Here is a 16,881-nt window from a genome sequence, read left to right as displayed (position 1 = left end):
ATAATTTTGTTGAGGATTTTTGTGTCTGTATTCATGAGTGATATTGGTCTGTAATTTTCTGTTTTTGTGGTGTCTTTATCTGGTTTGGGTATTAATTGTGGGGTTTCTTAATAAAATCGGTAGTAAAAAGAATAGCCATTGTCACTGTTATTAGTGAACATTGTTCTGACCAACTGAATAAGCCTAAAGCCTAAGCAAGAGGTCTAGTAGGAAGGTAAGAGCATTATTATTTGGAAGTAATATGCTTGTATATCTAGATAACATGTAAAAAAATAAGTCAGTGTAACAAAATCACTGAATGCAAGATAAATATTATATTCATTTATTCAGTCAGCACATATTTGTACAAATACTAGGGAGACATGGTGGTCAACGAAACACACTAAGTTTTTGTCCTCTTAAACTTGAGTTCCAGTGGCAATAACAGGCAAATAAATATACAATATAGTGCTGTGTACATATACATACTGTATAGAAAGATATAGTACATATTCACACTATATAGAAAAATAAAGAGAGCGAGCAATAATCAAGTGGGATTTGATGGGGAGAAGAAAATCCCATAGGAGCCAAAAATAAAGTTTTAGAAAGGACTTTAATGAGAAATCTTGGCACTTAATGAAGAAAACTGTAAAACGTATATAGGATGACTGAACATTATTTGGAATATTAGTTCTCAGGTTGATTTACAAGTTCTAAAGTAATTTCATTAAAAATTGTAGGCTTTTTTGGTGGCGAGATGTTGATAATTATGCTACATTTCAAATGGAAGATAAGCTAACAAAATAGCTGAATTTTTTGAAAATAAAGGAGAAAAATGACATCTTGCTCTCTCAAACTAGAAATTTTTATAAAGCTAAAATATGGTATATTTCTGATGCAAGAATCAGCAGACAGATAAAGGCAAAAGAAGAGAGACTTTGGTATCACAACACTTACATGCCAGACTCTCCGCCTCTAAGCATGTGAAAATCTGAAAACAACCGGTGTCTTTAACACATTGAAAATCTGAAAACAACCCAAAGAGCTAAGTGTTTTTTAGCATCCCCAATTTACAAGTGAGGAATCTGCCCCACAGAGAGGTTAATGGACTCCTTCAAGATCACAGAGCCATTAAAGTAACAGTCGGGATTTGAATTCAGGCAGAAGCCACACTGCACCAGTAAGAATTTAAAACACAGATACCAATGAAGAAGGAATTAGAAAGCTATCTGGAAAAAAATCTAGTTAGATTTTTTTAAAAACCTGGAAGAAAATACTTCATTATTTAACTGACTTCTGGATATGAAGGACCTTTGTAAATTTAAAAGCAATTTAAGAAATTACAAAGGAAAAAACTCATAGGTTGAACTATATAAAATGTTAAATGTGTATTTGCAAATGTCAAGATCTGCATCCTTAGTATATAAAGAGATCTTATAAATTTATTTTTTAAAAACAATTATTTAAAATTTCTGTAGACTTATTAGTTGTCTATGAGCCAGTTAAAACAGGATCTGGCTTCTTTATGTTTTAAGAGACCCTATAATTTAATTTCCTTCAGAGATAAGCCAGGTATACCAATTAATTTATTTAAAAAATGTAGTTCATAGTTATAAACTTTTCTGAACCTTTGGGCAAATTAAAGACTATTTGTGATAAGGCAACAGAATTTAAGGTAGAAAAAAAAAAAAAAAAAAAACCCCATCACCATCAAGTCAGTTCCATCTCATAGCGACCCTATAGGACAGAGTAGAGCTGCCCCATAGGATTTCCAAGGGGCAGCTGGTGGATTGAAACTGCTGGCCTTTTGGTAGTACTTAACCACCGCACCACCAGGGCACCAGGGTAGAATCAGAGGCAATAATAGGTGTAAGAATGTTGATTGCTTTTTGTAAAAACAAACATAACTATGTTCTCAGCATCATTTTTAAGATGCTGAGTAATTTTGTAGCTCACTTCTGAATTTGGCTAGACAGTTACTTTTTTCAGTATCCATATCATGTATAATAATTATGTTATCCTTTTTTTTTTTTTTTTTAAACATTTGAACTCAAAAGTCCTGAAAGGACAATAATTTGTAATTATTCATTTGCTTCTTAGAAACCTCAGCATACCCACCAAGGAATGCTGACCATTGAATGCTTGCCATTCTTTTTGGTTCCAAGGCTCCTCTTAGAAATAACACTTGATTAAAGTCAGAACTCCCTGCAAGTATCCATTATTTATTAGGGTTCTCCTTGGTGTAGCAATTCAGTTTTTGCAGCTGTTGACAACTATTACGACCATAAATAAACCAAATTCTAGATTCCCCATTCCTGTCTTCTGCCACTCAAAAGTAATCACAAATGGACAGGCCATAAAATCAAAATTCAGATTGTAACACTCAGCCACTAATATGGGCAAATAATTGATCATGCATAAATCAGAATTAGAAACAAAATTAGACTAGGCCAAGAATTGGACATGGTGAACAAGAACCAAAAACAGCTGAATTGCTAGACATGTCACTTACCTAGCAGAGGATCCCAAGGAAGGTGAGCCAAGGACTCAGGGGGTCCAGGTCCAGATGAGGTTCACTTTCAGGTTAAACAGTGCTCTCGATTCTGATGATAGGAACCATGCGAGGAGTCAGTGGCACTTCCAGAAATAACTTCCAAAGAAAGCTCGAGAACATTCGGTTTGTTATCTCACATGCATTTATATAAAACAGTGGTTGTCCAGAAACAAAAGCAAAAACAAGATTAGTAAGGGAGAGAAGAGAGAAAAAACAACTACAGGCAGTCTGGAGACAACGAATCTCAGTTACACATTTTTGGGCATAAACTAATTTGGGTCTATAGCAAAAATGTCAGTCTGGGCATTTTGTTCTTGCATAAGCCAATTAGGAATACCAGTGAAAAAAGTTTCAGTTGTTTTTGCATTCTCCGGATAATATTGAAAGCTTAGCTTCAAAATGTGAGAGACTATATTTATGTATTTCTTGGAAGAAATGCAGCCGGAGTGCTCCTTGGAAGCAAGGATAGTGAGCTTTGCCTCAGGTACTTTGGGTATGTTATCAGAAGGGATTGGTCCATGGAGAAGGACATCTTGCTTAGTAAAGGGTCAGCAAAAAAGAGGAAGACCCTCGACGAGGTGACTTGACACAGTGGCCCTAACAATGGGCTCAACATAACGATTGTGAGGATGGCACAGGACCAGGCAGTGTTGTACGTAGAGTCGCTATGAGTTGGAACCGACTTGGTGGCACCTAACAACAGCGACAACGATATTTATGTATGTCTTCCAGTGTTCTTCCGTTAGCACCTCTACCTTCCTTATTGTTTAGGCCAGGTCTAGAACATTTCTCTCATCAGAATTCTTTAGATGGAGCTAGTAGATGTCCAGGTTAAACTTTTCATCCTCATTCCTTTGGTTTTGTTTAAGTTTCAGAAGTTTATCGTTTTTGTTGGAGATACTATATTGTGATATTTAAAATTCCCTTTCTCTTTAATAAATTTTCTCCATACTAAAACTCATCTATATCATGTTGATTTTATTATTTAATGCCAATTAGGTATTCTACTATCAAATGTTGAACTTGAGCAAATATTGTAAACATCTAGGATGGACTCAAATCTTAAATCAAGATGGCTTGGTGTTGCAGTCTGACCAGTTGAATGCATAATAATATCCTAAAGTTAAATCCTTTTGTCTTTTGTTGAAGAATCTTTCATTAGAATACGATAAACAGTCAGAGCAATTGGATGTGGAAAAAGAACGTGCCAATAATTTTGAGCGTCATGTAGAAGACCTTACAAAACAATTAAGGAATTCAACTGCTGAGGTAACTTTAAATTAAGTGAATGTAAAAATGATAAAGAAACCCTGATGGTATAGTGGTTAAATGCTACGGCTGCTAACCAAAGGGTCGGCAGTTTGAATCCACAAGGCGCTCCTTGGAAACTGTATGGGGCAGTTCTACTCTGCCCTGTAGGGTCGCTATGAGTCGGAATTGACTCGATGGCACTGGGTTTGGTTTTTTTATTTTAAGCATGATAAATAATAAGTATATTTTAATCCCAAATATTTTTGCTTAAAAAGTTAATATATAATCAGAAACAAAATTTCTTTTCTTTTCCGCTCTTAAGAGAAATATGACAAAACAGCTAGCAAACATCTCATCTTGCTTATTACTCCAAACTCAGTTCCCCTGTTTTCATTTTTGCCTTTTCCTCTGTCAGTATTCCTGGTCTCTCATAAGCTTTCCCATATTAATATTGACAATTACAGTTTTTTAAACTCGTTCTTGATTTTACATTGTCATTGTGTGGCATTGATTTTGAAGTATTCACCTTTTACACTCTGCCATTATTCTCATTAACGTACTATTTCATTCTTCTGCTCCTGTGTATGTATTCTGCTTATTTACACTAATGAATTATCTGTCATTCTAGTGTGAAAAATTAAATTCTGATAATGAAGATCTCCTGGCTCGTATTGAGACACTACAGTCTAATGTCAAGTTATTGGAAGTACAGATTTTAGAAGTCCAAAGAGCCAAAGCAATAGTAGACAAAGAGTTGGAATCTGAAAAACTTCAGAAAGAGCAGAAAATGAAGGTAAAAACAGTCCTGTGTGAGTGACTCATTTATCTATATAAATTCATTCCCATCAAGTCTTTTTTTTTTTTTTTTTTATAAATACTTACATGAAGAAAAGATTTACGGAAGAGTAGCATCTGTGAGTACAACAGAGTTTGTTAATTCTTTAATATACACCAATTATAAATTTGAGAACTGATGGTGTGGTTCTGGGTTGTGTTTTTGAAAAAATTTCAAGCTTTTTTATTTTTTAGTGTGTCAGATTTATTTTATAATACCTCTTTTAATGTTGGCTGAGTTTGGGACGTGGTTTTTATTTTCAATTTTAGGAACATGCCAGCACTCTAAGTGAACTTGAGGATCTTCAGCTACAACTTCAAAAGGAAAAGAAACAGCTTCAGAAAACCATGCAAGAATTGGAGCTGGTTAGAAAGGTAAAATAAATAAAATAAAACCCCAGAGTCAAAACTCACACGTCCAGCATTCACGTTGCTAAAGTATTCTAAACACGTTGAAAAGCAGCATTTCAAAAAGGAAGTTATTTGTGGTGATCATGTATAAATTCGTAACCTCAAAAAGTTGAAATTTCAACTTATTTCCGTAATTACCTGTCTTTCCAGAAGAATCTAGCATTAGAAATTATTGGTTTTGGTTTACTATTTCATTTCTGTACATGACTGTCTTGACAGATGAAGATTTAATTAATGTCAGAATTTTAATTTGTATTACACAAAACTCTGGCTGAGTTTTCTCTACTTTTTCAAAGGTAAGGCTAAAAAGAAAGGTACTGTAAGAGTCACTTAAAATATTAATATTTTATAAATAAAGCCCCACAGACTAGAACTGCTAATTATGGTTAATGAAAGTTATAATGGAGTAGACTGAAACTAAGAAGATTGGATTAACTATTAGAAAATGCTTTATTTTGTGAAATTATAAACTAGAAAGTAGGCAACTTCTACTTATTAATGTATAACTATTTCTGTATTACAGAAAAGGCTCGTTGAATCTGTTCATTCTTATGGCATTATTTGAGCATTTTTCCAAATGAAATGAACTGATCTAGTATTTGTGGATTTTTTATTCATGGAACGTGTAGGATGCCCAACAGACCACATTGATGAATATGGAAATAGCTGATTACGAACGTTTGATGAAAGAACTAAATCAAAAGTTAACTAATAAAAACAGTAAGATTGAAGATTTGGAGCAAGAAATAAAAATTCAGAAACAGAAACAAGAAACCCTACAAGAAGAAATGAGTGAGTAAAGACAAAATTCATTTTAACTTGTAATGAATTATTTTATCATAACAAACTAGAAGGGGTGGTATGTATTAATTGTTCATTTCACCTGCTTTTGACCACCAACCAGCTCTTTTTAAGCTGCTTCTGTTCCATTTTCTCCATAATTTCTATATAAGCATTTTAAGCTGCAAATTTCCCTTTAAGTACCCCTTTACCTGCATCTCACAAATTTTGACATATCATATTTTTAATTTTAATTCAGCTCAGAAATTTCCAGTGTGATTTCTTCTTTGACCCATTGGTTATTTCAAAGTGTGTTGTTTAATTTCTAAATAATTAAAGGTTTTTCAGCTGTCTTTCTGTTAATGATTTCTAATTTCATTCCCTTGCATTTAGAGAACACATTGTATGATTTCAGTCCTTTTAAACTTGTTGAGGCTAGTTTTTTTGACCAGCATATGATTTCTTTTGGTTGATTTTCAAAAGAATGTGTTAGAATGAATTAGTCTTGAACAGTGTGTTCTGGTATCAGCTATATCAAGTCAGTTGATAGTGTTTACATTTTCCATATTCTTAATGATTTTCTATATACTTGTTCTATCAGTTACTGAAAGAAGTGTGTTGAAATCTCCAACCATAATTATGGATCGTTTCTCATCGGTTTTGTCAGTTTTGCTTCACATATTTAGAAACTCATGTTTCAGCTGCGTGCACATTTATGATTGTATTTGTTCTCAGTGATTTGATCCTGCCATTATTATGAAATGTCCTTTTTTTTTTTATCCCTCATAACATTCCTTTTTCTAAAGACTGAGTTTATAATGGGTTTTTTTTTAGATAGCATGTAGTTGAGTCTTGCTTTTCTCTCCAAGATGACAGTCTCTCCTGCTTAATTGGAGTTCTCGAACCATTTATATTTAATGTAATTATATAATTACCACCTTGCTAATTGTTTGCTATTTATCATGTCTTCTGTTTACTTTTTTTTTTTGCCTTCTTTTGAGTTATTTTTTTATGATTTCATTTTATCTCTTTTATTAGCTATGCCTCCTTGTTATTTTTAGTGGTTGCTTAATGCTTTATGGTGTACATCCTGAACTTACCACAGATTACCTTCAAATACCGTTATAGTGCTTCATGCATAGTAGAAGAATTTTTCAATCATACACTTTATTTCTGTCCCCTTTTGTCCTATGTATTTTTCATGTATTTTACTTCTATGTATTGTAAACTTTGATAATTCTTATTTTTGTTTGAAAACAGTGATATTTTAAAGCAGAGGTCAGCGAACTGTGGCCCCCAGAACAGCTGCCTGTTTTTGTAAATAAAGTTTTATTGAAACACAACCATGCCCATTTTTTACAAATGAAATACCAGAGTCAAAACACACACTGAGAAGCAGCATTTCAAAAAAGAAGTTATTTGTGGCACTACAATAATCATTTATAAATTGGTAGCCTCAAAAATTGAAAATGTAACATTTCTTAAGTACCTATCTTTCCAGAAGAATCTAGCCTTGGAAATTATTAGATTTTTGGCTTTCTTTTTTTTTTTTGGATTTTGGCTTTCTATTTCATTTCTGTTTGTAATTGTATGACAAATGAAGAATTAATGTTAAAACTTTTAATTTGTATCACACTTCTTATTGTCTGTAGCTACTTTGATGCTTCAACAGCACAGTTGGGTAGCTGCAACAGAGACCATATGGCCTGTGAGCCTAAAATATTTGTATCTTAAGAGCTCAGCTGCTAACCAAAAGGTCAGCAGTTCAAATCCACCAGCTTTCTTATCTTAAATGCTTCCTGTTAGCAAACCTATCTTGTTGTCCTATGCAAACTGTGTAACCTGTAGCCCTTGTGGAAACCCATAGCCTTTTTGTATTTCTTTTTTAACACTTACATGTATTTTATATTATCTTTAAGGAGCCCTGTACATAGTGGTTAAAGCGCTTGGCTGCTGACCAAGAGGTCAGCAGTTGGAACCCACCAGCCGCTCCACAGGAGAAAAGACCTGACGATCTGCTCCCATGATGACTACAGCCTAGAAAACCCTACAGAACTGTTCTGCTTTGTTCTGTAGGGTCACTATTAGTTGGAATCGACTTGATAGCACACACATCAATCAGTATTATCAATTACATACTACATTCTTTGAACTTAGGGACATTTGTCATGCTCATCATAACTTCTGGATCACTTAGCAAAGACTTTGTAATTTGTGCTTTATAAAATGCTTTTTAGAACTGGATAAATAACTACCAGGAAATAAATGATTAGATTTATCATGAAAAGCATAGTATAGATATATTCTTACAGTACGCCTGTTCATAGTTACCAAATAACAGCGTATGTGTGCATTTAACTTCATAAAGTTAATCATTCCTTCTGAGGCCTTTTAGCAGCACAGGGCCATGTAACTGGTCTAGACTAGGTAATTGAGCAAACTTTCTGTTAAAGGGCCACATAGAAAATATTTTAGGCTTTTTTTGGGGGTCTCTGTTGTATGTTCGTTGTTTGTTTCACAAAAGGCTGCGCCAGATTGGCCTGCTTCTTGTAACAACCTCTGGTCTAGACAATGAATCCACCTGTCTTTATTTGATATGTGTTCCTGTCTTTATTTGATATGTTTCTCCTTTACTTCTATTAGTATAAAAATGTTTTTGCTTTTACAAGGTTTCAATTCATTCCTTAATAAACTTTTACTGACAGTCCAGTCATAGAAAAAAATTATTACACCTGAATTACTGTCACAAAAACAGACAACCAGAAATGTGCCTTTGATATGATGCAACTAGAAATATAGCACCTCTTTTGAGGTATTTTTAAAAAGTAGAGTCCTTATCTTTTGGAGGTATAGTAAATATAGTCCTGCCTTTACTTGAGAGATATATACTAAAATATTAACAGATGAGTGAGATTTGTTTTAATGTAATCCACTGGGGCTTCAGGGACTAGTTGAGGGTATAGGTTAGGAGTTAGCAGACTTTTTCTGTAAAAGGCCAGAGTGTAAATATTTTAGGCTTGCAGGCCGTATAGTCTCTTTTATAACTACTCAACTCTACAATTGTATTAATAAAGCAGCCATAGATGATATATAAATGAAAAAGTGTGGCTGTGTGCAAGTAAATCATTATTTCCAAAATAGGGTCAGATTTGGCCTGTGGGCCATAGCAGTGGGGTTTTTTTGGTTTTGGTATGAGTGAAATAAGAGTGGTCAGGTAGTGGTAATTGTTAAAGCTGGGTGATGGGTACCTGGGTGTTAGTATACTATTGTCATTACTGTTATACGTGTTTAAAAGAGTCCATAACAAAATGTTAAAACAAGTTTCTTTTAAAGATGAATACAAAGAAAAGACTCGTTATTTGTGTATTTAAAATTACTCATAAAACTTGTTTCAGCTGTTTCTTTTGAAATTATTTTTTACACCAGCTTCACTACAGTCTTCAGTGCAACAATATGAAGAGAAAAACACCAAAATCAAGCAATTGCTTGTGAAAACCAAAAAAGAACTGGCAGATTCAAAGCAAGCAGTATGTTCATTTCTGTTTTCAATTTAAAATGTATTCATAGTATATTTGTGAATAACTTTTTTTTTTTTTAACCAAGATTCTCATTCTGTAGGAAACTGATCATTTAATACTTCAAGCATCCTTAAAGGGCGAGTTGGAGGCAAGCCAGCAGCAAGTTGAAGTCTATAAAGTAAGGTCTTTTTACTTTTTAGGAAGATTCTAAAAACTTTTCTTGGAGAAGTAAGCTATCATTTAGGGCTCTTTCTACATATTCTATCAAGCAAGGTTCCTCAACGTTTTTAGGAAGTAGAAGCAGTGAATCAAGTGTGGCATATAACTGGAATGCTGTCTAGCTAGATTATTTTCATGTATTTGAAAGTCCATAATACGTGAAGAATATTGCAAAGTAAAATAAACATGGCCCCAAACCTGCATTTGAACTTTCTGGATGATACTACAGTCACAAGAACCAGTTTGTAAAATAGTTTTAAAAGCACATTAATATAATGACTTGAAATATTTAATTAAGCACAGAAATGTAACATGTAGTCTGTGGTTTTTTAAATGATTTTTTTTATTAACGGAAAATTGATTTTTGTCTAAGGAAAACTAAATTTCTTATTTTATTGCAAAAATGTCCCCTTGCTCTTATTGACTTTATTCTTTAAAAATAATAGATACAAATATTTAATTATGTGCCTTACACATACTTAAGTCTCAAGCCTCAGGTTTGTGTTTTAAGAAAAAGCTATTTAACCAGGGCAGTCCTGACTTATTAGAGCTTAATTCAAAGACTTTTGCCCTAGATTCAGCTGGCTGAAATAACATCTGAGAAACACAAGATTCACGAACACCTGAAGACCTCTGCCGAACAGCACCAGCGCACACTGGGTGCCTACCAGCAAAAAATCACAGCCTTGCAAGAAGAGTGCCACACCGCTAAGGTACTGCCTGTCGTAATAATGAGCAGCCAGTAAGCAGTTTCCTCTAGGACTGTGTTCTCAATTTTTAGTGTTTTACACTCATGTAAGAGCGCTTAACTAAATGGATACCACCTTCAGATCATAAGACCCTAACCCCAACCCCACCTCAAGCCATAACCATCACTGGTAACTTTTGTTTTTTTTGAAAAACGTGAGCACATACTGTTTTCCATTTCAGCCTTGTTTTGCAATCTCTTGTGTCAGAAATTTATTTTTGTTTGTTTTTTTTTAATTTTCCTATTAGAAAATTGTTACACTTTTTTATTAGGTAATTGTTATGTAATAATTATAATATTCTAATACAGTGCTTGGGGGAGCCTGTTTTCTTCAGCATATGAAAAAATTAGACACAGCACGGTCGTTTTTGTTAAAGGTTCAACTCTTACCTAATCGATCTTCACAGGAAAGTGGAAAACCTTATGTTTAACTTATACTGCTCTATTTTGGAAACTGAAGTTCAAGTAACTTAATTTCTTTTTTTTTTAATTTGGTTTTATTGTTTTTGAGAATATGCATAGCAGAACATACACCAATTCCATAGTTTCTGCAAGTACAATCCAGTGACATTTATTACATCATTAGAGTTGTGCAAGCAATCTCACCCAGTTCTTACTTGTTCCTCCCCCATTAACATGAGCTCACCGGCCCCTAAGTTTCCTAGCTTATCTTTCAAGTTGCCGTTTTTAGTTTGATCCCATATAGGTAGATCTTAACATAATGCTCAAGGCAGACATTCTTTATTAGTGAAGCTAAGGTGTGGGTTTTTTGTTTGTATGTTTTTGCCCTTTCTTTTTATGTAAGCGAGGTCAAAAACTATTTGTCCTTTTTTGATTGGCCTGTTTCACTCAGCATGTCTTAAGGCTCCATCCATGTTCTCGTGTGTATCAAGACTTTATTTCTTCTACTGGCTGAGTAGTATTCCACTGTATGTATGTACCACATTTTGTTTATCCATTCATCTGCTGAGGGGCATTTAGGTTATTGCTACCCTTTGGCTATTGTGAATAGTGCTGCAGTGGACATTGGTATGCAAGTATCTCTTTAAGTCTTTGCTTTCGAGTCTTTTGGGTGTATACCTAGGAGTGGAATTGCAAAGTCATATCATGGTGCTATTTTTAGCTTGTAACTCAGTTTCTTTTCATTTTTCTTATATTTATAAAAGAGAAAGTATCATAAGTGAAGATCTTTTGAAGTTTCTAAGACGAATAGTGGCATTATAAAATTCATGGGTTATAAATTAATCTACCACCATTCTAAAGAAAACATGGTAGAGACTTCTTGTATGAGAAAATTATATCACTCACAGATTTAGTTTTTTAAAAGTTTAAGGCCAATAAAAGTGTACTTTTTAGTGAAATTAATTTGTGGGCTAAAAAGAGTATCAGCCATTTTCTCATTTTCATAGAAATGGATTTTCATCTCAATTCATTAATCTCTGAAAGAAAATAGTAGGATAACATCACAATAGAAGATGCAGTAGAAACTTGTCTCTCTCTTAAATGTTTATAGGCAGAGCAAGCGGCTATAACTTCTGAATTTGAAAGCTACAAAGTCCGAGTTCATAACGTTCTAAAACAACAGAAAAATAAGTCGGTGTCTCAGGCTGAAACTGAGGGAGCTAAACAAGAAAGGTAAAGTCTAAACTAAAAGAAATGTGTTTAAGTGAACAGTGAAACCAGGAAATAGTCTAGGAGAGGTAAGCTAAATACTCCTAATAGGATCTGGTAAGGATACAGGCATTAATTTGGCTAAACAGAAGTTACTGAAAAACATTTTACTTATTTCAAAAAGTCTTAACCAAATTTTGGTTTAGAATGAAATTTACTTAAAACAAATTTATGACCATCTCAGTTACTATTTGAATACTATATTGTTTAAGGCTTCTTTAAAGCTAGCATGCAGCTTGTTAATTACTGAAAAATATGCTGGGACAGGCTGTATCGAGGGAATTCTACAGTGTGTGTTCAAGAGCCCTGGTTCCGCAGTGGTTAGCGTTCAGCTGCTGTGTTCCAAGCAGCTTTACATCTGGCTCTCACTGTTCTAGACAGGACTAAGTGTCCTGCGTGTTTGTATGTTTATGCTGCTGTAACTTTTTGTTTAGAAGCATTAAATATGGGGACAGTGGGCTGGAAAACGGTGAGATATTTTCTGTACAAATAGTGAGCTCATTTTAAAGCTAAAGTTGATTATTGACACACTTAATGAAGAAATATAAAACTGGCACTGTTTGTAAGAGTCATCTTACAGTCATTACACCTGAATTTTGGGTTCAAGTTATTTGAACGTAAATGGTTTAACTTCCTTCTACTTCTTATATGTTAAGTGCTTTTCATTTTGATTTTTTAAGGAATCAAACCATGTAACCATGTATTGCACTAATTGTGGCAGAAATATATTTTAACTGTTTGATTTCCAACTGGTTTTTACTCTAAGACTAAAAAGGACACTTGCTTTAGGAATTTTATTTTACTATAACTTGATCTAATGTAGTATTCTCATAATGTAATGTCTATGTGACTTTTTTTTTAACTAATTACATAATCCTGTAATGTAAAATAAGCTATTTTATTGCCATGTTATGGTCTACTCTACTTACATAGGAAATTCAGAGACATTTTTGTAACTCTATGATGCCTAAGATCTGAAATCTGGCTGTTTTCACATTATATTTAATACTAATCTCTGAATTCCTCTGCTTGTTATATTTCCTTTAGAGTATCCATGATCATAACAAAAGTATGACACTGAAAAATTGCAGGTTCACCTCTTTCAAAAAAAATTTTAATGGTTTGTTTCTGTTTTAGGGAACACCTGGAAATGCTGGTTGACCAACTAAAAATCAAGTTACAAGACACTCAGAATAGTTTACAGATGACTGTATCTGAACTTCAGACACTACAGTCTGAACACGATACACTGCTAGAAAGGCACAACAAGATGCTGCAGGAGACTGTGTCGAAAGAGGCCGAACTCCGGGAAAAGTAAGGGTGTTAGTAGCTCCAACACTGGTTGTACCAGCCAGTGAAGTGTTTCTTGTTGGAACTCCGAATGCACTGTTGCATGGAAGAAGTACAAATTTGAAAATAAGAAGTAGATATTTCTGAATTCTTGGTAACTTTGTTTATTCTACTTTGAAGCTCCCCTTTTCAAATTTTTTTTGTTTTTAGTGTTCTTAAGAACAGTGAATGTTCAGCGGTTCATCCAGTATTCTGTAGCTCCTATGGCCTTCATGGCCAGGGTGTTCCCAAAAAAGACACTATTGTCCAGCCCAAGTGTCAAAAGCATTTTTCCCTCTTTCTAGAGGAAACCATTCAAATAGCTGCTGACTGAAAAAGCATCTGCAGCTTATCTTTGCAACTCTGTCTTCAACTTGTCATCTTGTTACACTTCTGTTAATCATTATAATATTTTAAATATATCATAGAGGTAGTGATTGGCAGAATAAACAGGTTATTGTAGATGTAGAAATTTGAATCCCTGTAATAAAGAAGTTACGGAGCCCTGGTGGCACAGTGATTAAGAGCTTGGCTGCTAATCCAAAAAGGTCAATGGTTCAATTCCACCACCTTCTCCTTGAAAACCCTATGAGGCAGTTTTACTCTGTCCTATAGGGTCGCTATGAGTTGGAATCAAGGCAGCGGGATTTTTTGGTTTAATAAGGAAATTGGTGGCAATATTTGTTGTATCTTAGACTGAGTAAAAGATTTCTTCATTAAGCATCTTCCATCAAGTATGTTAGGATAAGTTGTGTATCTCAGGTATGCTTGCAATACACACCTAATCTTATGCTAGCCTTAAAAGTGAAAACACTTGGATTTTCTTGGTTTTGTAATCTGCAGGTAATACTGCTAACATATATATGATTTCTACTTTTTAACCATTTTAGTATTCATGCCTTCTCTGTGTAAGAACGCTAGCATGAGATTATGAAATGGCTCCACAGGAAATTTGGTAATTAGGCTGGTCAGCTAATGTTTGCATTGATCAGAGGGGTCCAGCTAATATAAACACCCTGCAAGAACTGAAAGAGAACCGGGAACTGCCATTAGCTCAGTTGGTCCAATTGCAGATGTGGGATTTAAGAATCTAGCTTTCAAGTAGGTAAATTTAGGAGTGACACCAATCCCTCCTGAAAACTGAAAGCCTTGCCCTTGCATTAAATCCAACTTTTTTCTCCTTACAAAATTGTTGTGACTGCTGATGTTGCTTCCTTTATGAGATTTCTAGGTAGCTATTGTATGAACAGAATATTCACAGAAAAATGCAGGTTCAAAGAATAGTGTGTACACTGATATTGTCTAAATCCATTCATTATTACGAACTTGGCAATTAAGATAACTTTTCTAACACATATAGTATTTTCATTGCATTTCTCCTTTTGGCCACAAAATCTTTCTTAAAACCTTATGTGGTAATTCATGCGCATAATGCATAGGAAAATCTTGGAAAGAGACAGACCAAACTGTTAACAGTGTTTACCCCTGGGATTGGTATTTTACATGTGTAGGGGGGAGGGGTATGGGAGGTGAACAAAGGGGGACTTTCACTTTTTTCTCTAATTACTTCTGCGTTATTTGCATCTTTTATGAGAATGTATTTGTTGATCCCTTCTGTAAAAAGGAAAAAAAGAAGTGTATTTACCAAGCCAAACGTAAAACATCAGCACTACAAGTAACCTGTTGAAAATAACCAAAACCCAAACCTACTGCCGTCAAGTCAATTCCGACTCATAGCGACCCTACAGGACAGAGTAGAACTGCCCCATAGAGTTTCCAAGTAGCACCTGGCGGATTTGAACTTCCGACCTCTTGGTTAGCAGCCGTGGCACTTAACCGCTACGCCACCAGGGTTTCCATTGAAAATAGTGGCTCCCAAATTGTAGGTCCACTGGCTAGTGTCAGGCTGACTGCATGAAAGTCACCTGGGAAGCTGCCAGAAGTAGAGACTCCTGGGACCACTTCACAGAAATTCTGACTCAGTGGCTCTAGGGATGAGCACTCAATGTCTGTATTTTTAACGAGGTGCCCCAGTGATCGAATGTGTAGCAAGCTTTGCAGACAACTTCAGAGTTTCATTTTAATTGACTTAAAAATGCATAGTTTCCTTTAAGGCACCCTTTATAAATCATAAGAGTTTCCTATTTTCAGGGTAATAGAGAAAGATCATTTAATCATACATTTATGTGAGCTACCACATAAGGTGACCTGAAGAAATGGACTAATTAAAAGTATATTCATTTTATGCTGTAAGTATGGTCTTGTTTTCTGATAAACTGAAAGGAGTGCCTCATCTGAACCACGGAACACAGATTTCAACCAAGGTTCCTTGTCTGATGTATGACCCACAAAAATCGTTTGAACTGGATGACACCAGTGTCAATTCTCCCAAGGTTGTTTACAACTAGCACTCATATAAATGCGTAGAAGAAAAGGTAGTTCATACATGCAGTGGATGCCTTGAGACATTAGGGCTTAAATCTCTCATAGAACCCAGTTGAGAAAGGCCAAGTCAGTATAAAAAGTTAAAAGATCCTACAAAGTAAGTTTCTCTCATCTTTAGGTTGTGTTCCATACAATCGGAGAACCTGACAATGAAGTCTGAACATGCGCAGACTGTGAGTCAGCTAACATCCCAGAACGAGGTCCTTCGAAACAGTTTCCGCGATCAAGTTCGACATTTGCAGGAAGAGCACAGAAAGACAATGGAGACTTTACAGCAGCAGCTTTCCAAGGTGGAAGCTCAGCTCTTCCAGCTCAAGAGTGAACCTACCACAAGAAGTATGTATGTACTCACGCAAGTATTAGTTGTTTATGTTCTTGTGTGTTTATGACACTTAAATACATTCTTCATGATTCATAAAGTATGAATTTTACTAGGTGGCAACCAGTTTCAATTCTGTAATTAATGAATTTTGGGCTTGCTTATTGGGAATGTATTTGAACCCTTCTTGATGATACTAACAGTAGCCTATATAACCTCCCAGAATTCTGATTTTCATGTATTTATTACCCTCCAGGTATACTAGTATTTCCTTTTATCTACCTTGAACAGACTTGTATCAGTCTCATGATGTGTGTCCTAATTCCTGTGTTCTAATTAGAAACATTAGTGAGAGAGCAATGACTTAGAAACACTCAAACAGCACTGAACTTATAGGGCTTCTTGACTAATATAGCTACTTCCCTTTTAAATTCATAATTAGTTGGAGTGTTAGTTCACCCACATCCAATATCATCCATTCTACTTCCAGGGAAAAATGGGCAAGTATCGGCCAAAACGAGGCTATATTTTAATAGAAAGTTGATGTTTTGTTTCCCGTTGTAATTGTCACTGGGGCATTGACAGCTACAAGTCACTTGGGGTCAGAAACCAGCTTCAAGATAATTTATCATATGCCAAGAGTCAACAGAGAGAGTCAGCAGCCAGGCAGACACAGATTGCACAAGAGATGTAATCTAGGAGTCAGCAGCAGAATGTAGGGCAAGCAGTTAGCAAAACAACAGCAGTCGAGGAAGATGCTTCAGCAGGGCAGCCAGAGGGCTATGGTTTAAAAGATCAAGGGTGGCAACTTCATGGAATA

The 16,881-nt window shown here is 35.0% G+C and overlaps 1 protein-coding gene across 2 annotated transcripts in view; it reads left to right on the top strand.

Moving 5' to 3' along the window:
* The window catches only part of GCC2 (GRIP and coiled-coil domain containing 2), a 67,550-nt gene that overhangs the window by 31,520 nt on the left and 19,149 nt on the right, over positions 1-16,881 (top strand). The window contains exons 10-19 of one of the 2 annotated variants that reach the window (XR_007513548.1): positions 3,686-3,805; positions 4,416-4,580; positions 4,892-4,996; positions 5,662-5,824; positions 9,239-9,339; positions 9,431-9,508; positions 10,125-10,262; positions 11,811-11,932; positions 13,106-13,282; positions 15,861-16,082. Coding sequence is in view for 1 of the 2 variants with exons in the window: in XM_049856209.1 (XP_049712166.1) it covers positions 3,686-3,805; positions 4,416-4,580; positions 4,892-4,996; positions 5,662-5,824; positions 9,239-9,339; positions 9,431-9,508; positions 10,125-10,262; positions 11,811-11,932; positions 13,106-13,282; positions 15,861-16,078 (1,387 nt within the window). In the remaining variant the exon portion in view is untranslated. The remainder of the gene's footprint in view (positions 1-3,685; positions 3,806-4,415; positions 4,581-4,891; positions 4,997-5,661; positions 5,825-9,238; positions 9,340-9,430; positions 9,509-10,124; positions 10,263-11,810; positions 11,933-13,105; positions 13,283-15,860; positions 16,083-16,881) is intronic. The other variant, XM_049856209.1, reaches the window with a different exon arrangement.

Source organism: Elephas maximus, chromosome 17, assembly GCF_024166365.1.
Source record: "Elephas maximus indicus isolate mEleMax1 chromosome 17, mEleMax1 primary haplotype, whole genome shotgun sequence".
Lineage (NCBI taxonomy): Eukaryota > Metazoa > Chordata > Mammalia > Proboscidea > Elephantidae > Elephas > Elephas maximus.
This window is presented reverse-complemented; position numbering and strand designations above follow the sequence as displayed.